General features: G+C 49.7%; 1 protein-coding gene across 2 annotated transcripts in view; it reads left to right on the forward strand.

Moving 5' to 3' along the window:
- Positions 1-22,442, forward strand: part of LOC143373064 (LIM domain only protein 3) — a 91,901-nt gene that overhangs the window by 24,187 nt on the left and 45,272 nt on the right. Inside the window, exon 2 of one of the 2 annotated variants that reach the window (XM_076819870.1) lies at positions 1,270-1,384. The exons of the other annotated variant lie outside the window; for it this stretch is intronic. Within the exon in view, the coding sequence (XP_076675985.1) occupies positions 1,270-1,384 (115 nt within the window). The remainder of the gene's footprint in view (positions 1-1,269; positions 1,385-22,442) is intronic. 2 annotated transcript variants of the gene reach the window in all.

Consider the following 22,442-nt stretch of genomic DNA (forward strand, 5'->3'; position numbering starts at 1 on the left):
CTTGAAACTTTTTTTCTATCTCTTACAGTTCGCGAGTTATAACACAAAACCGAAAATAGCCGAATTTTCAGGGGTTAATCTCACCCCCTTCGAATGAACTTGGGCAGAAAACAAAAATTGCGTTGTAATCAGGAGGAAATCCCCAACAAATTCACAAAGTTTCAGAATGTTTTGAATTTTCGGGTTCGGGATCTTCCCTTGCAAGAAGCTTCTATTCTCCACAAATGTGATTTTCAATTGTTCAATCATCAAATTTACGGCACCTCGTTGTTACTACCATGTGCTTCGGTTTCGTGAAACTCAGGTCCAAATTCCAGCTTATCGTCAGCTTTATAAAAATCCTTCGCGATTACTAAACAATTTCGAAGCACCTTTACCTACAAGAGGGTAGTTTCTTCGTGCCGACTGCAAAGAATATACAGAGTGTTTAGTTTACAGAAGCTAGCGAAGGTTTAAGAATGAGATTTCGGTATCAGGCCGATTGATAAAGGTGCTTAGCGTATAAAGCGAGTTACGTCCGTGTCTGTACACGTACGCCGCGGCTGGTGGAGGAGAATGTGCACGCGACAGCCGGGCAGGCGCGCATGCGTACGGACACGCGTGACGTGCCGAACGACGTCGCAGTAGTATGGAGCGACGAGCGGCAGCCGGATCAGACGAGAAGCGTAGAGACGGGCGAGCGCGTCGAGCAAAGTCTAGCCGAGAGTGCGCCGAGTGGTTGGCGGTCCCGCGTCGCCTCGCCTCGCCTCGCGTCGCGTCGCGTCGCGTTCCTCTTCATTCCGAAGTGAGTTGCCGTTGCGGGCGTACCGGCGGCCTCTGCTCTCCGCTCTCCGCTCGGTATTCAAACCCACACGTACACGGAGATACGGACACCAACACGCGCGTACAACTCGTCCCCCCACCCCCTCTTCCAACCACGCACACACCCACACACCTGGCTGGTGGCGCGAACCGGCAATAACGCAACGATACGATACACACGTTGGCGGCGTGCACCACGAACGCTTCGTATCCCGCTAATGAATTGAATTATTTTCGTGGCGCGGCTTCCCACCGCACACGCGACACCACGGCACGCGCGAACACTCGATCGATCGATATCGCGCGACAAGTGACTCCAAGTGCTAGATACCGGGAACGTCTCCTATTCTTCATCTCCTCCTGCCTCCTTTTCTTTCCTTCCCAGCCCCCCGCGCTATCTTCTCCATCCACCCCGTTATCCTCGCGTCGGGCGAACTTATTCGATTCATCGAGTGTGTCTCATATAAGTGTCATCAGAAGCTACTTCTGCCTGCTCCACGGAAAGATCGAGGGAACTACGTGCTCGCCGCCGCAGCAGCGAGAGCTTTTAGGATTTCCAGTCCGCCAGCCCCTCTGCTATTCGGTGAGTGGTTGCATTGTCTCTATGAATGAACGCGATCGACAGACGCGGCGCGGTCGGAAAGATTCTCCGCCGCGGATAAACAGATTAAATCGATCTCCACTGGGTGACGACGCCGGCCGAAGTTGAAAGATCTTATTACCATTGTACCGCCCTGCGGGAATGTCGATCCTGAATCGGACGCGGACGCTCTGACATGTCGATACTCTCCGCTGGCAATGCTTAACGCGTGCCCGCCGATGCCGGTTCCGATGCGAGACGTTTCAATTAACGTCAGAGCTTGCGACCTTTTCCGCGGTGGCAACCGTGCCTTCGTCCAGCACGAACAACAGGACCTTGCGATCCTAGGTTTACGCACGTCGACCGGTCGCTCCGTTTCAAAAACGGAGCCGCTCGGCGCGAGCGACGACATCGAGCGACCCGTTGTTTACGTCTCGGTAGGTATCGTGAGGCGGCATGAGTCCGCGGTATCTTGTTTTTCACAAAGTCGATGGGCAATTATCCATCCGGTGTTTTCGTGGCTCTGCAATAGTAGATGATTAATCCCGCGATGATTGATCGATCTCGTCTTACGGTGCACGTTGAGACGGTGCAGTTGACTCTCGAGCGCAGTTTTCGCGCTTTCTCGTTGCTCTCGACGATCCTCTCCGCTCGCTATAATCGGTCCGCGGCGCGACTCGGGGCGGAATGGAGCGTCGTGGCCGCGTGCTCTCGCGGCGTCCGCTCCGTGAAATAAATCCGAGCCCCAGTTACGAGCAGCGCGCTGGTATCGCACAATATAACATAACGTCCTTTTGAATCCGTCCGCGGTATAAATCGAGCATTATCGGACAATCCGTGGCATTCACCGGCCGAATGAAATGTACGCCGCGGCGTGCATTTACGTTTCAATGGCCGAGTGAAATTTCCGTGCGGCGTCTAGCTGGCAAGAAGTCGTTGTTTGCGGGAGAACCGACGCGGCCCCTCGCAACGCTCAACCTCCCCCTGCCCACCCGCCCCGCCACGTCCGCCGAGGCATTAATTGGGTGGAGCTTTAATTGCCTTAGCACGACCGACCGCCGCGTCGTTCCCGTCGGACCTCAGCGACGGTGGGGCGGCAAGGGTGCGGGAAGGACGCGGGAAAGTTGCTGGGACGCGTTTGCCAATTTCTTCGACGGTTCGCGATTACCCGATTGACCGAGGAAAATTGGGTGCTGCTCGAATCAATTAGTGGACAACGTTTATGTTTAATACAGAGGAATTAACTAAATTGTAGGAAGAGAGAGCACAGTTGCGTTTAATATATTCGTACCCTTGAATAATCAAATAATTGCCTCGTAACGTGTTGGAGGTTTCGGAGTATTTTTCACCAAGGGATAGAAAGTAACAGAGTGATGCGAGTAGATGTCTAATTCTTCCGAGTAGAGTACCCTCGCGATACTGCACGTTTCCTTGTACGGATGACTTTGGAGCGTTCTTGCTGTCTGGAATGTTTGCAATCCACTCCGGTCATTATCCAAAGGGTTCGATCTGAACCGAGCGATGGGAAAGGCTATCTTGCCGAGAGTGGTCAACCGTCTCCTCCCGTTCAGCCTCAATTGCGACCGCTTCTTGTCTTCTAGCTACACCCCGCAGCTCCCGCCGTTTCCCCTCTTTTCGTTCAACTTTTCTATATAGAGCGCTGCCGGTGCACCCCTCGAAGCGCGGGGAACGACCAACCCCTAAATGAAATCCTGGAATTAAAGCCGTATATTAACCTCGCGGCGTCCCCTAAATTAAAAAACAACATTTTTACGATGCCGGGGCGAGGAGGTAACCGCGGAATCGTCCAAGAACGCGGAAATCGGTTGGCGGCTCCGCGGAAATTCATCTCGTTCATCGTTCGTCGATAGGATCGGTAGCCTGACGTAGTTCTTGTTCTATACACTGTCTGCCTATCCTCCGCACCGACAAGGTTACCGAACTCTTCGACCGCCGTTCTATTGTCCGTAAATTGCGTTTTTAAATTCGTCGGGCGCCGAGGCACGTGGCACTCGCGCGCGTGCTTCCGAATCCTGCGACGCGGCCGCATACTTCGGAAGCGTGGCTTCCCGACACTGCAAATTCACCTTGACACTTTAACCGCATAATTATTCGTCGCGAGACACCGCGTATTAGTGAGTCGCCGATTTTCGGGGCGCGTGGTACGTTACACACGCGTGTGCAATGACTCCGCGTGAACTTAGAGTGTCTAGACAATCGAGCTGCGACATTCGTCGGTGGATAGAAAATAGGAGGAAGACAACAATGAAAGGAAGATCGATAGCAGTTGGTTTATTCGAGAAGAAATGAAACGTTAACAGGGGTTGCGTCGTATATGGCGCGGGACGATGCAGGATAGGAGGAAACCGTAAAGCTTCTAGATTACCATGGAAATCCAGATCGGTCGCTTTGCATACTTTGGAAATACGTCCACGGAATCGGGTAAGGGTGTATAATGGAAGTTGAAATTGGTTGAGCCTGTCCCGTCTGGGCAGGCTATACCCCCCCTGTATACGAGGTATCGAGGGAAACGCATTCCTTGCCGAAATTGCTTCGCACTCGATTCAACGGAAAACACACGCGAGCCTTCCAGTTCGGGGTTGCGTTTTCGCGCGTCAAAAAATATACGCTGCCTGGTTCAACACACACGTCCACGCGTGTGGTACTAGTGAGCGCCTACACCCCTCGTTTCGGTTCCTCAGCTTAACTTCCTCTGTCTCACACTCGTAAAGCGTTGATTAAAACCCACCCGGCAACGCGGGGAGACGAAGAGAAAGAGAGTGAGAGAGAGAGAGAGGAGCCGAGGGAGAAAGATAGGGGGCGGGACAAGGGTGAGAAGCATCGGAGAAAGATGGAAGAAGCGGTGCCCGCGAGGGGTTGAAACGACGGAGGGTTGAAGGCAGAGGAAGTTTGGCTTGGCTCGCGTGTGTGTACGCGTAAATGGGTGCGTGTATGCAATTGTACGAGCGAGCGAGCGCGCGCGTGCTCGGACGCAAGCGCACAGGGGGTCGCGAAACGAAGCGGTGTGTCCGACGGCGGTGTGCGGAAACGGGTGAAGAGGGAAAACTAGGAGGCCAGGAGGCGAAGAAGGAGAAGAGGCAGAGTAGGAAAGGTGGTGGTGTGTATATATACACGCGCGGAAGGGGGAGGGCGGGAGGATGGGGGAGAGAGGATCGTAGGGAGGGTAGGGGAGGAGGTCCAAGGCGTTGCTTGCTTAATTACTAAAAGCTAATCAATTCCGGAGGAAGTAAAGTTTAAATTGCAAACTAAAGTATAGCTAGCTCCCGGACGTAACGCTGCAAAGCGATATTACCGCTCGCTGCATTCTGCAATTAGCCTGTGGTAAATCATTGAAAACAAATTATGGGCGGAACCCGTGGACGGCTGGACCAGCCACGCTCGCTCTCCTCCCCGGAGTCTCCTCTCTATCCAGAAAAATATTCCTGGGCCACGGCGGGTGTCTTGGGGGGATTGGAATTTTGCCCAGTAATACGGTCGGCTCTTTCGCTCGCATTAATAAGCCCAATTAATCTCGCTCGACCGTGATTTCTCGTGGTCCTTTTTTTTGTCCCCCTGCCCCTCGATCGCGCCGCACCGGTGCGACGTCGACACGCGGTGGCAGCGCAGGGTCGCGGGCAGATCAAAAAAGTTTTCGGCCGACGATGACGATGATTCACCGCATTAAAGATCACTCGTGCGTTGACGATCCCACCGATTTCTTGCGCAAGATCCTCGCTATAGTATTTCTCTCTCTCTCTTTCTTGGGTAATGTATCCGCGTAATGTATTCGCGGCGGCGGAACCTCTGCCCGACGGATATCTATAACAACGCGGAACGGAGAACGGGTGGAACTGGAAAGTGTGCGGCGAACGGTTCAAAGGGAGCGCGGGAGGATGGAGTCGGTTTCAGGTCGCGGAGCGGGTTGGGGGAGGCTGGGCTGAAAGAAGGAGGGAACGGTACGTAGGTATACAGCACTGAAAACAAGCAATAAAATCAATGTCGTTTCCGGCGATTCAATTCGCAAGACACATCGCACAATTTCACATACAATTTTACGGCAGAACGGCCAGGACTCCTATTTACTTCACGGCCGTCCTTTCCCTCCTCCTATAACCGTTTACCCTCTAGCCCCCCTCTCTCTCTCTCTCTCTCTCTCTCTCTCTCTCTCTCTCTCTCTTTCGCTCCTCCGTTCTCTCGTTTTCTTTTTATCTTAAATCCTGGGAGAAAGGGGCGGCCGCGCGATCATGCCCGGCGAGATCGACGAGCCGAGATTCCCCGCCGAGCAAATCGGGCCCCGTTTAATAGCGCGAAGAACGAAGGTCCGCGGAAAGAAACGGCCGTTTCTATCGCGCCCAGTCGATTTCGATGCTACGATCTAGAGACGCGGTAGCGTCTCGACGCCAAGTACAGGAAAGAAAGTACAGGAAAGACACCCTGTATATGTCGACTGTCGCTACCGCTATCATTTACTCGTCCCCGGGCTATTCCAACCTAACCTGAAACTTATTTCATTAATATCTCATCACGCCTGCAATGTTTCCTAAATTTAAAGGCATTTTTCTTATGTAAACCGCATATAAGCTTTCGAATAAGACCTATTTCAATAAAATCGGTCCGCGCGTAACAGAGATATCGTAATATCGTCTCATGGATCAGTCGGAAATTTTAAGATTTTTCTTCGTCTTGTCCAAGAAATTTTCTCGTCAACATAATACGTATACGCGTTACACGCACACCTTCAGCCAAAACGGGACTAACACACGTTTCGTTCGTCAATATTTATTCAGTTTAGCGGCACCAATTCGGGACGCAGCGCCAAGTATTTTGAATAAAATGTTTATTCGTATTAAAATATTTATTTGTATTTATCATTACCTTTGTGTACGTGCAGCTCATTTTGTTTTCACATCTTTTCTTATTTTATAATTATCATTACCTTCTATTTTTTGTGATTTATTTGATTTCACGTACTTGGCGTAATTTTTTTACTTTTCTCAAGTTTTTTTTTATGGATATGCTAATCAAACGTGCCCGTATCACGACGGGTTCACGGTCGAAGCTCGAATAAACCGCTCGTTCGATATAGGTGTGCCTTGCACTCCGCGCGTACGCGCCATGAAGCCCACCGGACACACTCGCCTCGCGTCCCCGGTTTTAATTTCCTATTATTTAGACGAGGCGTCCCTCGCTCGCCGTGACAGTTGTCAATCGCAAATTACGCTCGAATCACGCGCGATATCCGGATTATGAGCTCGACCGCCGATCCCGCTCTGCAATTAATCCCGGATCGGCCCGCGGCTGTGCGCGGCAACTTTTAAAGTAAATTGGCACGATTAATCGTGTAACAGACCCGGCGTATAATAATTTATAACGGGCGGGCGAGGCAGGGGAGCAGAACCAGTCAGAGCGGGCCGACTCCGCGGAGATACGGAATAGGCATCGATGTAAGGAAATATTTAAACGCGACATAATGAGCGGTCTAATTAGAGCCTCGAGTCGCGATAATGGCGTGACGTGGATGTGTTTAGCTACGTTCCTAATGGACCTACTAATGAGTTCGTAATACGCGTTTATAACGTTCCTTATTCACGTCCCTTTAATTCGTTAGCCGTCGGGATCCCCCTGTGGAACTTGGAAAACCGCTTCTACAATGGCTATCGTCCATCGGCCGGCTTGTATCGACTGGCGTCCCCCTCTCTTTTTCACCCACGAGTAACCGTCCCCTCTAGAAATCACGTTGCCGGTTCATTTATCAATAAAAGTATTGGATCGGTTGCCTGGAAGTGACGCCTTCGCTAACGAAACAAAGGAACTGGGCGTAGTTATCAATTGGATATCGGCTTCTCGATTAATTATGCAACGTAACGCGCACGCCTGCGCCCCATTGTCGCGCGTTTGCACGCGCGCACATACGCGCGTCCGTCGGCCGCACAGCCTCCTGGACAGATGGATTTCAAGGTTATTAATTCCCTTCCGGTGCCAGTTGGACCGGACATATTAGTTTTCGGGCTGACCGAGGTACCAATTTTCCTTTCGAGCAGCTCCGAACCCCCCTCGCTGCCGCGGAACGATATTACGTTTGAGCGGGTATCGGGCCGATCGATCGCATCGCTGGGTAATCTAATTCTTAGCGGTAAACAGGCGAGGGATAGGAACGTCACTCGTGGCAACCGAGTCGTCTTGATCTCTCGGTAATTAATGCCCCGGCCAGTTCTCGTTTCCTACACACCCCAATGTCTCGGATTTCTGCACAGACCTCGGCCACCGTATAGAGAGGCTTCGACGATTATACCGGTGTCACGATACGAGCGTTGACCGCAATAATATCGCATTACCAAGATTAACGTGATCTCCAATAATAGATCGGACAGTGAGCAACCGTGCTGGATTAGCTGACAAGAGAGCGCCACGCCAGTATGCTTGTCTCGGGTATTATTCTCATTATTCGATGTCCATTAATAATCGTGGCCCGTCCCTTCCCTTCGCCCACTCCTTAAGTGCATTCGACTTGATTCCCCCTTTGATCGCTTCCGTGCCGCGCACAATGCTGCTCGTACGCCTGTCTCTTAATCTATTGCCCTCGAACACTTTGTGCGCAAGATGTGTACATTGCGCGCGCATAGGGTACAGGGCCCGTATACCGGATATTTAGTGATGGCATGAAAGTTATTTAAGAATTGCAACATAAGTTTTCATACATTCTGCGAATTTTTTGCATTGAACTGATTATTAAGCATTTCCGTAAGTTCAGGACTTTTTGATTTAAATGAATAATGAAATATTAAAGAGATATTAGTAAAAATGTAGAAGAAAATTTTGTCGTAATTACCGGACACGCTTAAAGCTTGAGAACTATTTACCGAGCTACCGGACACTGTCTAGATACATTATCCACTTAACTAAAGCATCTTCGTGAGATTCTGGTCCTGGTTTTTTGTCCGTATATTTGTTCTTAATTTTGACGCGTAACGTGCTCCTTGGAATGCCAAACTGTATGCTGGCTGCATTTACCGAAGATTGATGGGAGGTTGTAACGTCTAAAGCTTTGTTATTCGAATATTTTCTTATAGTTTTACTCATATTCAGATCTGCAAAATAAAATTTTTAAAATGTTAAAAATTCTCTGTAAACATCTATATCGATTCGAAAATAGGATAGATCCTTCGAACGTTCACGAACATCAGCTAACTGTCGAGTCAACACGAATATTGACGCAGTCCCCGGATTCGCTTTAATTTTTTAGAATATTATTAAATCACCTCCATATGCATTTTTATTATTAGTTAAACTTAGTCTATATATTATATATTATATATTATATATTAGTTAAACTATCACCGCATAATCCTTTTTGTACATAATATCAATTGAATTATTATTATATCGACTCTGAAATGTAAATGATGCTTAGCCATTTTGATAATGAAAATGATCAAATGCCGATAATTGCTGGAATGACAATTTCAATACATTTTTTACATGTTTAACCTACATTAATTATAAAAACCTTCATTTATTTGGAAAACTATAATTTCAAATGTTATTATAAGAATATTATATTTCAATTTATATAGCCTGGATTTTATAAATCATGAAGATGAATAGTGTGTCCGGTAATAGGGGGCCGTCCGGTATATGGGTCCTTTACCCTGTTTGCATGTACCTACAGTGGGTTACGATCGTGGTAGAACGACAGCTCGGACTCGCGGTGGAAGAAACGAAGGATGCGGAGCATTCGCTTCGAACGGATCGTAGATTCAAATTGTCTGCCGCTCCTTGGCGGGGGGGGGTTCGATTTTTAATCGGTGAGCAGTCGCCGGAAAATAGCCACTTCGTCCCAGCGCGTCGTGTCTCTGGGCGGCTAGGCCAGCTGTCTTTCCCGCCGCCAAACAATTGTCCCTCGGCTCGTTTATCGAGCGAGCCGATGGCAAGAATGAAGCATTGCTATTCAGAAAAGGACGACTGGCTTGCACTACACTTTTCCTTCGGGTTTGCGTGAAGCTGTTACCCTTTCAGCTTGCTTCTCCCCCTTTTCCCTCCTTCTGGTTTCGTTCCTCAGAATCTGGTTCCCACCTTCTCACGGTCCTTTCCCGCACCTCCATTTCCCCCAAATGCTCCTCGCTAGTCGCTATCTCGAACGAAAGCCTCGCATCGGAGTGAACGTCGCCCAGGTGAAATCGATGAGGTCCAGCGAGCGCACCGTCCCGACAATACTATCACCGCGGCTCGTTGAAGCCAAGTGTAAATAAATAGATTGCATTCCCGTCCCATTTATTAGATTAGAATCAAATATAATTTCGCCAGGCCTCGGTGTGCCCGGGATCTTGATGGAACCAGCAGCGGCCGTGTATCCATTTTCCCGCGCAAATACGGCCAACCATCTACGGAGTAATCTTCGCGGCGCGTTAGTTACGGAGTTCGATGAGAAAGTTTGCCCGCGTACTCCCCTCGATTGTTTAATGCATTTTGCTCGCAGAACCGCGCTGAAACATTGAAATTTACTGGCCTGCGCGTCCGGCAACAGTAACGCGATACCCGACGCGTATACGCGGGCGGCTTATCGGCCGCGCGTAAGTCGATGATTAATAAAATCGTGACGCGGCGTTGACGCGATAAAGCAGCCGACGCTGGCTCGATCTCTCAGCGATAATTTCCCCATGGAACGAAGAACGCGCGAAAACCGCGACCTTTGGATCCTTTCCATTTCCCCAAGACCAGATAAGTCTTCGCCTGTTCCAGTTTCAAGCGTCGCGCAAGGTAGCGCACGAGACAAGGCGCGCTGTCGCGACAGGACGATGCGCGAGGAGTTAAGATGACTTCTTTTTTATTTTTTTACAAAGGCTGGAGGCGGGCGCGTTTTAATATCGCGGGGTCCTCTGGCGCGGGCCAAGTAGACGGTAGAGAATGAAATTTAATTGACATTGTCGATGCATAGTTGGTTATCGTGTAGGGCACAAAGAGGCCAAGGATATTTTCATCAAAAGCGATACACTCTGGCAGCGCGCATGTGTCCCCGGGAAAAGTCGAATTTAATTTTTCTGGAGTTCACCGCGCAGATTTTCCTTGATACGCCGGTGTCGCTCGACGCGAGCGATAGCCGGGGCCGGTTTTATTAAAATTTGATCGGGTCTAGTTCGCGGCAACTTCTTTCCCGCGCTTCCGCCTCGTCGCTACGGGTAACCGTTCTCGCAATTGCACAATACCGGGGGCTTCCAGCGCGAGGAATAATTATTTCTGCGTAAATGACGATAATCGGGCTATTATTACATTTACGGCATTACAGTGGCACGATATTACAGTGGTACGTTATTAGAGAGTATCGGAGGATGAATATTAATCGAGCACGTACGAGTGGTGCTTATAATTAAAGTAGACGCGTCATCGGACGGAAAATTAAATTAAACGGCGAGATAACCGACTAATTACGCAATGTCATTTCGTTGAACAAAGCGGCATTTCTTTGCCATCACTTTATCCCTGTTCACAGCGATACTTCGCTCGGCGTTTCATAATATCCCGATCGCCCTGAAATCTGCTGTTTATTCGAACGTGACTGGGACATTTTAATTTCGATATTAACGTTAAACGGGCAATTGATTATTCTCACGTGTCGCTCGTTATTATAAATTACCGATCGGTAATCCCATCCAGTCTGTTATAAATTAATGCCCACCCAGTACCGATGATTTCCACTGATAATTACGCCGCACCATACCCACACAGAGTAGCGATCGGTCTTCCCGTCTCCGTTTCGCGTTTCCTCCCGCACGCTCACCGACAGAACGGCTGAAAACACCGTTTTTACCAATTACCCGGCCATAAATTTCGCTGGGACCGGCCCGGCCAATTATCTTGGAATTAGCGTCGCGCCCGGTGTCCGTCCTCGCGAACGATCGCCTGTCTCTGTCTAAGCGGCGCGCGTTCGCCGCGCTAATTAGAAGAAAACCGAGTAATTACACTCCGCGACCCTTTTTCGAAATATTCGCCGGCGAATGACGCGCCCTTGCTGTGCACCGCCGCGAAATTATCAGAAACACACGTAATCGCCTCTACGCGCCTGCGCGCGGACCGTTTGATTAATCTTACTGGGAATCAGCGGGCTTTTATTGTCATTAATAGCGGAGGGCTGGTATTTAAACTGGAACTCCCCTGTTTCGAGGGGCGCACTCGATGATTCGGCAGGGTCGAAGCAATTTCGCTGGTAATCGGAAATATGGAATCGACCGTTTGATAAAAGACATTAGTAATGGCGCTGTCGATCCGCGATAAACTATTTATTACGGCCGGCGTCCGATACAGCCGCGCGTTTACACGCGGCCGTGCCGGCCCGCGTATCGCCGGGAGGGTGAGGCCTGACTCTCGAAACCAATTTTCGGGATTTCATTTGGAAAACATAACGTGGTTCGCGCGCTGTTTATGGGTTCCATTAGGAAGCTGTCAGCCGGTGATCCCGCGCTGCACTCCCATACCCCACGAAGGAGCACCATGCGATGCCGCAGCCGATACACCAATCGCATGGTTTCGTGCCACCTTCGGGGACCTGGGCTTATCGGATACGTGGCATTGATCCACCCAGAATCCTTTTGACATCGAACTGGGGGGGTACATTTTTCCAACGGCACTCGCTGTGTGTTAATTTCGCCGAGCTAACGAGCTCTCCGTCGTCGAGAGATGATCAGGGTGTTCGCGAAAGATTCTAATTCACCTTCCGCAACAGCATTCTAATTTTACATGCATTCGCACCGCTGTAACGGGAGACGAGCACAGGCACATCGAATCGCGTTCGAACAGCAGTCAGATTTGCTCGCTGCCCGGTAGAACTGTAATTCTCAATTAAGTCCGCGCCGAATTGCACGATCGTAATTGTTGTTTTTCTTTCGCCACCCACCACCCTGTCGGCATGGATTGTTCTGTGGAAAAAATGCGTTCCGGGCACAGTCTATCGTCCGCTGCCCAATGTTTCGCGGTATTCGACGGGCGAACATGGGCGACAAACATTTCCAGCGACACGTTACAACGTGCAGCATACCTACCCCCATCCCCCGTGCTGGTGTACGCTAATCGGTTGAATCTATTCGTCGCGATGCACACCGGTCTGTAACAAATCGATGGAATCCATTAAATTCTGGGCCGTGAGATATGACGTTCGAATTATTCATCGTTGGAAGGAAAATTAGCGATTATGTCGGGGAACGTTCAAAACGGTCGCGCGTCATGTAGGTACATAGGTAGTTACACGATTGCTGGTGATCGATAAAAATCAAACCGTACCGCACTCCGTGGAAAATCGACGACACTTGGATCCAATCAGTCCCCGAAAGTTAATTCCTTTCGGTATTAATACAGAAAGTGCATCTCCGGTAATGAGATTGCATCGCTCGAGGGGATGATATAAGGGGGTCGATTACAAAGCTTGTTCGTAATAACATATTGTTCGCTGAGCCGGTGTGCATGCCTGGAGTGGGCTCGATGCGTTCTACACACACAGCAAATAATGTAACACAAATACGCGGCTGACAGATGCAATAATTATTTGGTTAATCCACGGGCAATCGATAACCGTTGAAAATGCTGCGGGCACTGAGGGTTCTTCGAGGAGAGACCGTTCAATTCAGAAACCCGCCGATCGATGGCAGAAACCTGACATTTCATGGATTAAAAAGGACTCGATGGAGTCGACTGCACTGGTCCCGGCGTTTGAAGGATGAAAGTCGCGAGTCATCCGCTTAATTCGTTGCACAGTGTTTCGCGTATATGGGCGTTCGGGACAAAACTCATAGCTTCTGAACTAATCAGTTTTCGACCTAAGTACCCTAATACTTTTTAAAGAGAATATAAATATGCATCGATAGGTGTATAAAAAATATGTAGTTCCATTAAAAGAAATTAGGTGATCCTGATTTTTTATTGAATTAAAAGATTGTTATTAATTTAGAAAACCGTTGCGATCGTTTTACATATATGAATTTAGGAGACAAATATCACAACTTCGTACACGTTCAAAACTTTTCTTGTATTTGGTTTGTAATTTTCATTACGTAGTACGTAAAACATAAAAATAACATAAAAATGAAAACATTAATAAAAAAAATTAAATAACAATGTAAATAATAATAAAGTGAATAAATTTGTTTGTCATATTAAATCAGAATTGGAGTCGGAACATGTGTCTGGGTTTGTATTTTTTGACGATTCGCAATAATTTGAATCATCTACTATCAAGTATTTTATACGCTAAGCGCCTGGCGTAGCACGTGCTTGAGCGGTGAACGTCTTAATGATTTCGGCTATTTTTTCCGTTTCCGTTTTAATTGACGTTAATATAGAGTTTAATGTTCCCTCAATTAATATACAAAAAATCACGGAGGTACTTTTTGGTTCTTTTTTTAAAACTCAAGTTAAAGATGATAAACATTTAACATAAAAAATTCTGACAAATCGTTGATATTGCAAAAAAAATCAGCAGCTGGAAAGGTCATATAATACTAAACATAACTTATAAAAATCATTTTGGACAACAAGTTGGTAAATTCAGCAAAAATTATGGGTAACATTAAAACCTACGTTCCTTTATTAACATTTCAAGATACAAGAATTTGTGGCTCGAACACTTTAGATTCTTGACTTTTGAGCATTACGCGAAACACTGTGCGTTGTGAGCGTTCTCTGGCGTGCCCACTGACCGAGTCCCGGAGGACGGGCCGGGAGAAGGTATTTAAACCAGAGATCAACCGCGTATAGAGTTTAGCGGGCTAAACGGGATGGCTGGCGGCTGGTGGCTTTCTTCTCCGGCCGTCTATCTTTTTTTTGCGATATCGAGAGGAACGGATCCATCGGCGCGGCCGATCCCCGACCCTCGTTCTTTCCGTGAAAATCAGACGTGGCCGTCCGCTCGGAAAGGCTGAGATAATTACTTTTCGGTTTTCGGGCATACGGTTGAGCGAGCGCAAACGAAACAGGCGTATCTTGCGGTCGTGAATTTAATTAAATATTTTCGTGGCCGAATGTCCGTCGGCCGTGATCATCTCGCCTCCTTTTTTCCCCGTAGACACGGGGCAATTTACTTTTTTAATGTCTGTAATGAATTAAACGCTCTCCCAGCCTGCCACGGTTCCCTTTGCCCGCCGGTATTACCAACCCCCGTCTCTTGCACGCTACTCCCCTCCGCCCCCGCTCTCCCCCCGACCTCCATTTTTATCTCAATATTCCACCATTGTCCGCGCCGCTGTGCCTCTTACCCTCCACCCGTTTTGTTCGCTCCTCCGCGTGCACGTTGCCATTTGTACACTCGTTAAGTTATTAAGTGGCGCGATTACTTCTGCGGAACGCGCGCGCATCGTCGAGTTCCGCTCTCGAGGAGCGTGAATCCCAGTGACGTCGAACCCTCGCGGGTCGCACTATTCGCCGGGCCCCGTTTTTAAGTGTCAGGCGGCGGCAACGTCTGCAAGTTCGCCGCTGTGCCTCCGAAACTTTCACCACAACTCGGAGTTTGCCGAGCTCGCGAGCATTCGAGGTCGCAACCACTCCGCGCGCAGGTGAATATCGCGGCGCTGTGCCGATGTATCGGCGAGGGTGCGCAGGGATTGAAAATCCGTTTAGGAACGATCGGATTCTTCTGTTACTGGTCGGCGGTAGCTTTCAGGAGGACGCATTGAATTCTGGTCAAACAGAAATTATAAAGTGATAGCTGGATGGCGAAAGTTCGTTAACGGGTTGATCAAACTCCACTGGCTAGACTCTACAGTAAGTTACAAAAATACGCGGCGCAACGTTGCACGACGGCACTTTAGCTCTTACGTTAGATTCAATTTTATTCGCCGACGGTTCGCTCTTTTTTTTTCACCCTTATGACACGAAATTGGATTTGACGATGTTGCAATACAAGGGTGGTTGTACGATACAGTTAGCCCGTACACCGTTCTGCAGGGAAGCCGACCAATTACATTACTTAGACTAATGCTATTGATGTCGCGAAGCAGAGGGGATTGTTTTTACCGTGTGCGCCGTATTCGTCAGCTCCGTTACTAACGTGCGTATCGTCCTGGTGTTGCGCAACGTTAACCACAGGGGCACGTGTACACCGGTGTATCTTTGTCCTTTGCCTCCTCGCTCGGTGAACCGTCAATCTTCCGATCTATCCGACACCGCACTAAAATTCGATCGCCGGACACGATTTAATCAGCTGATAGATCGAAGTGCTCTTCCGCCTGTACACAATGGAAATGCTGGCTGAAGGGTCTAACGGAATTTCGATTAATCGAGTGCAGGGGGTATTCGTGTTTCGAGCCGAAAGCCGTGCCATTGGATAGATTGGCCAGTAACGGTAAGGAGTGGATTTTTCGTCGTTCGCGTTGCAGGGGGAAGGGTTTCTGAATGAGAAGCGGGGGAGAGGCGAATCCGAGACAGAAACGGGAGCGGAGGGGGACGAGGACGGCGAGATGCGTGTTTCCTCTTCCTTTCCTCGGAATCTAATTTCGTCGAATGTCATCCTCGAGACTCGAGAGAGTGCAGCGATCTGCATTCGGGGTTGAATCGCCCGATAGCAATTTCCAGGTGAGGGGGATGGAACCTGTCGCGCACGCCGGCCAAGGAGGGATGAAGAGGAACGGCGATCAAGGAGAGCGAAGTGAGCGAAGGGACGGTTGCCGGGGGAGTGAAGTGGGCGGAGGGGTTGAATCCTGCGGGAGGATACGCTGTCCGTTCCCGGGCAAGTCTCGCCGAAGTATCGAGACCTGTATCATGGCGGCTATAATACATTTTTTATCTGATCGAGGGGATCTTCTTTATGGAGGGTGCTCCGTGCACGATTCCCCGCCGCTCTGTATCGGCGCATATGTACACGCGCGCCACCATTTACCCTGCTGCCTTCGGAATACTCCGCTCTACCTCGTGTGTATACACAGGATACATTCGTGTCTCTACTTTCTCCGCGTCTACTTTAGACATCGCTCGCGAGGATCCGTGCACTTTCTCTCTCTGTCCGCTGGTATCCTTCCGAGCCTCTGCTGCACCGTCGTCGCCACTGAGAACCCCGAGAACCGAACTGGAAGAGCATCGAGACCGCGGCTCGGCCCGTTATTAAAGTACTACTTACAATTAGTCCCGCCGCGACGGGTTTGTGGCTTCGTCGCGAAGAAACAGTTGCATCCTCGGGGCGTCGCGGCGAAAGGACCGTCTCGAGTTCACGGCGAGCGAGCCACCGGCGAAATAAAGGAACAGCAATAGGGATCGAGATCGACGGAGGGCTAACTCGGGGTGGGGGATGCCGTGATCGAGCCACGGGGAAAAGTGAAGGTGGAAACGGGAGCGGAGGCAGAAGAAGCAGGAAGAGAGCGACGCAGAGCCAGAGACGGATGGTGGCGGAGGCGGCTGAGATGGTGGGGTGGCAAGCAGAGAGCTCCCTATCATGTGGGCAAGTGGGAGGACGGTATAGGGGATTGAAAAGCAATTTCCCCGCGAGGGACGCGCGGTGTGTGGTCCGAGCTTTATATTAATGATCCAGATATATTATCGGACGTGACCGAAATTGCTGTCAAAAAACTCGGATATTGGATCGGGAGGAGATTGCGAGAAGGTCGCTCTTCTCTGAGCGGTCATATCTATATACGTACGTGTATGCCGATCGGTCAATGCGGGGGCCATCGTTCGCCGAAGCGAGAAGTCCTCTCTGCTTCTGGTATTTCGCCCCGTCGAGAGTGGTCGCGATCACCGAGAAGGAACAACGAGAGACCGCGTTGGCCGTGGCCAGTATCCGCGCGTCTATGGAAATCCATGGACGGGAGACGGTCTAGGCGCGCGACCTCCCAGCAGGAACCGTTCCCGACGATTCCTCCGATCGAATCTGTATCGCGTTTCATGCACGACTCCCCGGCTCGCATTTTCTTCGTGTACCACGTCTATTACTCGCGCATCACAAGATAATACAAGCTGTCGTTCGTCGGAAGTCGGACAGATCAATTTCGTTCACGGATTTGCTTGCTTTGAACCGTTCGCCCTAAAGCGTTCCACGTTCATTCGAATCCCCCGGTAACACGCGAAACGCTTATTTGTTCCTGCTCGCGGAGATATCGAACCGCGGCCATGGGCTGCGCAGGCTGTACACGTGCATCGAAAGCACGAGCGGTCCGCAAGAGGAGAATAATCGGCCAGCACGGCGTTTTCGCGCGTTGCCAGGCCACGCGAACGCGAAAGTCTAATTAGGCTGCTCCGCGACGGAACGTTTACAAGGCAACGAATTCGCGCCGCGCGTTAGCTATTCCACGTCAAAACGGATAGGTGAAAAATTTAGATACACCGATTCTCTTCAAAATTACAGCATTTGCCGGTAACATTGCAAAAATAAAGTATACTAAATTTTAACGGCCTATGTCAAATAGTTTCCGAGATATTTAAAGTTTCGAAATTTCAAACAAAATCAGCTGACGCGTCATCACTTAAGCTGTAATATCTCGGTCATTTTTAAAGATAATGCCACCGTCTTGGGCTCATTTTAAAACTGAAGGAATGCTTTCTCAACGCGTGTATAAAATGTTTTGTTTATTGTTAAGAAACTTAACAGTAATCGATGTGAAAGTTTCAAATCACTTCAAACCTACTATTGCTAATCTTTTATATGGTGAGCAGATATTCCTACTATTTTTCTCGAAAATACTGAAAATACTGAAAGAAAAATTTGTTTTAACCCATCGTATATAAATACTTTCCTACGCTAGGCTATTGTTTTGAAAACGCGTGCGTGCGGACTGACCATGGGAACCGTGCAGTTCCAAGCGGTGTGCACGATCGTAAGTTTTATTTTTTTATTAACTGTTCCCAAAATCTCTCCACTTTTTTGAAAAAGGCATTTATTAGTTGAAGACTTAACGAATCGAATGGTATTTTTTTCAAGCCGAACCGTGGGTGGGAACGACGTCAAATCGCGATTTAAAACTTTAACATCGATTACTGTTAAGTTTATTAACAATAAACAAAATATTCTATATACGTTTTGAGAAAGCATTCCTTCAGCTTTAAAATGAACTTCATACGGTGGCATTATCTTTAAAAATGACCGAGATATTACAGTTTAAGTGATGACGCGTCAGCCGATTTTGTTTGAAATTTCGAAATTTTAAGATTAAATATTTCCAAAACTATTTGACATAGGCCGTTGAAATTTAGTATACTTTGTTCTTACATGGTTATCGGCAAATGCTGTAATTTTGAAGCGAATCGGTGAAACTAAATTTTTCACCTATCCGTTTTGACGTGGAATAGCTCGCGTGTGGGATGGTGCCGGACGGGTGGAAATGGGGGAGCCGGGGGGATTGGTGTCTCGTATGCGGGTGCGTTAAGTAGCGGACCCTGTCGCGTTGCGTACATACGTTTTATGCGGACCCGCGATAAGCGATTAAACTGCAACCTAGCTCGGTAACCGGTTTCGAAACGATAAGCCCCGCTAATGCACGCATTTTCTGCCCGTTGAAATCCCGCCGTTATCTGCATCCCACCGTCGAGCAGCCGCGTTGACGTCTAGACCGTACGCGTTCGCCTTTGATCCTCCTCGTTACGAAATTCTTTCGATCGCGGTTGCGTGCCATCGTTCGCCACGCGTTCCCATCGATCTCCATCCGGCTCGTTGGCCGAGTGGAGAGAGCCCGGAGCGCATATAAGATTGGCCCATCTAAATGCAATATTGGATCGGTGTCGGGCGCGTTTCTAATACGTCAACGGAAATTCACGCGCCGGTTTTTCTGTTAAGACGCCGCGCGAGGTCACGTTCCAGCTCGAAAGACCAATTTCCGCTGACTTCTATTTACATAGTTAGGTATACGGCCTGGATAATACGGCCCTGTCGAGTTCGTCGTTCGACGGAGGCACGAGGGTGTCGGCGAAGGGGTTGGCGAGGGGCTAGCTGTCCACCGGTAGAAGGATAGCTTGGCAGGAAGCGGGTCGAGGACGGTATTACGGTAATACCCACAGTGTTTCCAGGACGGTGGGTAGGCGTAACTAAATTTCCATATCTCGGCGATTGTAATGCGCATTTAGCGGCCGGGGACGACGATAGATCGAATTAGCGTTCACCCCGCGTCCGTTCTCATGTTTACGCTTATACTTTCTAATTCCGCTCGATCGACGTCCGTCCGGCCTCTTTCCCGACTTCCTCGAGCCGCAACGTTTCCGATATGGACACTCCAACCACCCATCGCGTTGTCTGATTTCACATATTTCTTCTTTCTTTTCGATTCCTTACCCCGAGAGGATCAGTTGATTTTGTTTCTACTTCGCGAGACCATTGCAATGGGGTCTAGCAGAAATTTACGCAGCTATTCCTACGTGTATTTACATGGAGGAGCAGGAAGGTTTGATTAGCCGTGACGCCGGCGCTCGACGGTGGCTTGCCAGCCCCTTGATTGGATTCTATCCCGGACACAATGAATTGTACATCGCACGATCCATCCCGATCAAGTCGCAGCGAAGGGGATGGAACGATAGAGGAAATGAGCAAGGAGCGTGGCGAAAAAATTTGAAACTACGTTCTGCTTCTGTTATACAGAAACGCGAGTAGTTTCCAACGTTCGGTTCCTCGCGTGGGAGAAAAAATAGCCGAGCCGCGGATCGATATAGGGCGAGGAAAAGGAGGAAAGTAAAAGATTTGGGGGACGATCGTATATTGGTCACGTTCCGAGGGAGCGCTCGCACATAGTAGTTTGATACTGATTGACGCTTGTTCGCGTGCGGAAGGATTAGCGGTCTGACTCGTTCCCGGCAACCGCGTCTGCGCGGGGGCTGCTTCCCCGTAGCAGGTACTCGGTCCAGGGGAACACCCTGCGAAACTTGCTTACCGTAACTCGGAAACCTCTCCTCGTCTTTCTTTCATCTTCCCCTCTCATTATCGCGTCGCGGTCTAACAATCTGTAGCCACCGTTCTTTTCCCGCCAGCGTGCAACGTCCGAGGAACAATAGTTACCGCTTAATCGTCTAACAATTTCAATCCCGTTTCACCGATTAATCCGCCACCCGGTGCTCGCCGAGCGGACATTGAAGTTCGTTAAAACGAACGGGAGCATCCGCTGCGATAGCGTTTGGTCGCGGGCTGGGCCATTGAAAATAGAGGGACGACCTTGAACCGGGCACGGAAGTCGTGATACGTCACTGGGGCTCCCGTTTCGCCCTCTTGGGAATCGAACGCGCGGGTATCGTGTCGGAGCGAGAGCGAGCTATAGGGTAGGCACAGTGAAGAGGAATAAACGGGAGCATTGGCAGGGGTGGTGGGGAGGCGCAGGGTGAAGAAGGAAGATAGGGGAGGGTATACTGGTCGGATCGCAGGATTGTCGTAGCTTCTGTTAAGGAGCAGTCAGAGGCAAGAAGCAAGAGGCAAACACGGTGGCGTGCAAGAATGAAGCGGACGATGGAGAAAAGAAGGGCGCAAGGTGATTGGCGAGAGGCGGAGGGTTGGAGAGGGTCGGAGAGGTAGCGCGAGCGTTGAAGAAGGACGGCGATTCTTGCGCGGGGGTGAAGAAGGGATTCTGCGGAACTCGAGGGGGCTCGGGGATCAGTAGGTTGGTTCGAGGGCTGTGGGAAGGGGTGACTGTACTTAGTTAGCGGACAATGCGGCCCCTAATGAACAGCCAGGGGCGGCCGGCAGAGCAGCCACTGGAGCACGCCATCTAGTCTGAGACAGACAGATTACGTTGCGTAGCGTTATACCGCGTTATCCTCCCCCGGCTGTTGCATTCGAGGTTCGCATTGCGTGGCAATTTCGATTACGGCCCGGCCGTTTCGCCGTTTACGACACGGGTAAACCGTATCGACGTACCTAAGTACCGTTCAGCGTCCTAACGCGCGAAAACGCTCCGGCGCGGGGCGGCGGCTCGCGCCGCGATCCCCGTGCCCGCGTTTCCGATACGGCACGTCGGCTCGTACGTCTGCATCTGCGTAATTGCGTTAGGTACTTTTCGGTAGGTACAGTGGAAAGTCGAAAACTTGGCCGAGAACTCGAGCGCGTTTCACCGTTGCCACAAACTGGGTCAATTTCTCGAGTCTCTTTGGCCCCCTGGAGATGAAATCGCTTCAAAGAACGATAAGGTCAGAGAACCTTGGTGGAAGAGAGCCGTCAGCCACTCCTCGTAACCGCGAAACAGGATTAACGGTGGAAGCGGATTTCCAGCTTTCCGCGAATTAGTCATAATTTCCTTGCCTAGAACTTTTGGTAACGTCATTGGAAGTTGACGTCAACGAGACGTGCCAACCGCGCGAGACGCGTAACGAATAAACTCCCGACGAATGTTGCCTCCGTTCTGGAACGTCTTCGCGGGATCGCCCACCAGTCTGTCCGGCCATAAAACCAGGCGTTAAAAGTCGTGTCTCAGTTCGAAGGAGAGAGAGAGAGAGGGGGAGGGGGAGGACCACGACGGAACAGGCGTTTTTTGAATTTACGACGCTTCTCTTATATAGCGTGTCGCTGTACGTGCACGCAATTGAGACATCTGTTTTACAAAAGCTGCCGTAAAATGTTGCATCGTCGGTGGCAGGTAATGCGCAGGGGTAGCAGACCGTCGGCGTCTGTGAAGGGACATTTTTAATCGAGTTAATACAAGGACGGATGCGCGACGATCCACGAATAGAAGAAACGAGCCGCGGTACGGCACGATTGAGATCCACTGGCTGCTGCGGCGGTTGTAATTGGATTCAATTGTCCCGCGTTAAATCAGTGACTGCACTCTCCTGCCAGTTCTCCATTCTGCGTCTATCCATCCGCTACTCCTACGACACAGCTCATTGAAACGACTCGGCTACAGCGGCGCGCTCGGGTAACCGAGTCCTTCACGACACTCGTGCAAGCTTGAAAAGAGCTTCCGCCGGGAGTTCCGGCTGGCGCATAGAAAAACACCGATTATTTGCATAAATCTTTGTCTCCGTCGTAACGACCAACGGGTCCGATTCGCGCGTTACCTGTGACTCCTTTCAATTAGAGATACCTAGGGTAGACCGGGGGCGGTGGTAACACTTTGACTTTGGAATACAACAGTTTTTTTTTTACGAAAATGTTACTTACTTATCTGACATTATTTGAGCCACA

Source organism: Andrena cerasifolii, chromosome 9 (assembly GCF_050908995.1).
Source record: "Andrena cerasifolii isolate SP2316 chromosome 9, iyAndCera1_principal, whole genome shotgun sequence".
Lineage (NCBI taxonomy): Eukaryota > Metazoa > Arthropoda > Insecta > Hymenoptera > Andrenidae > Andrena > Andrena cerasifolii.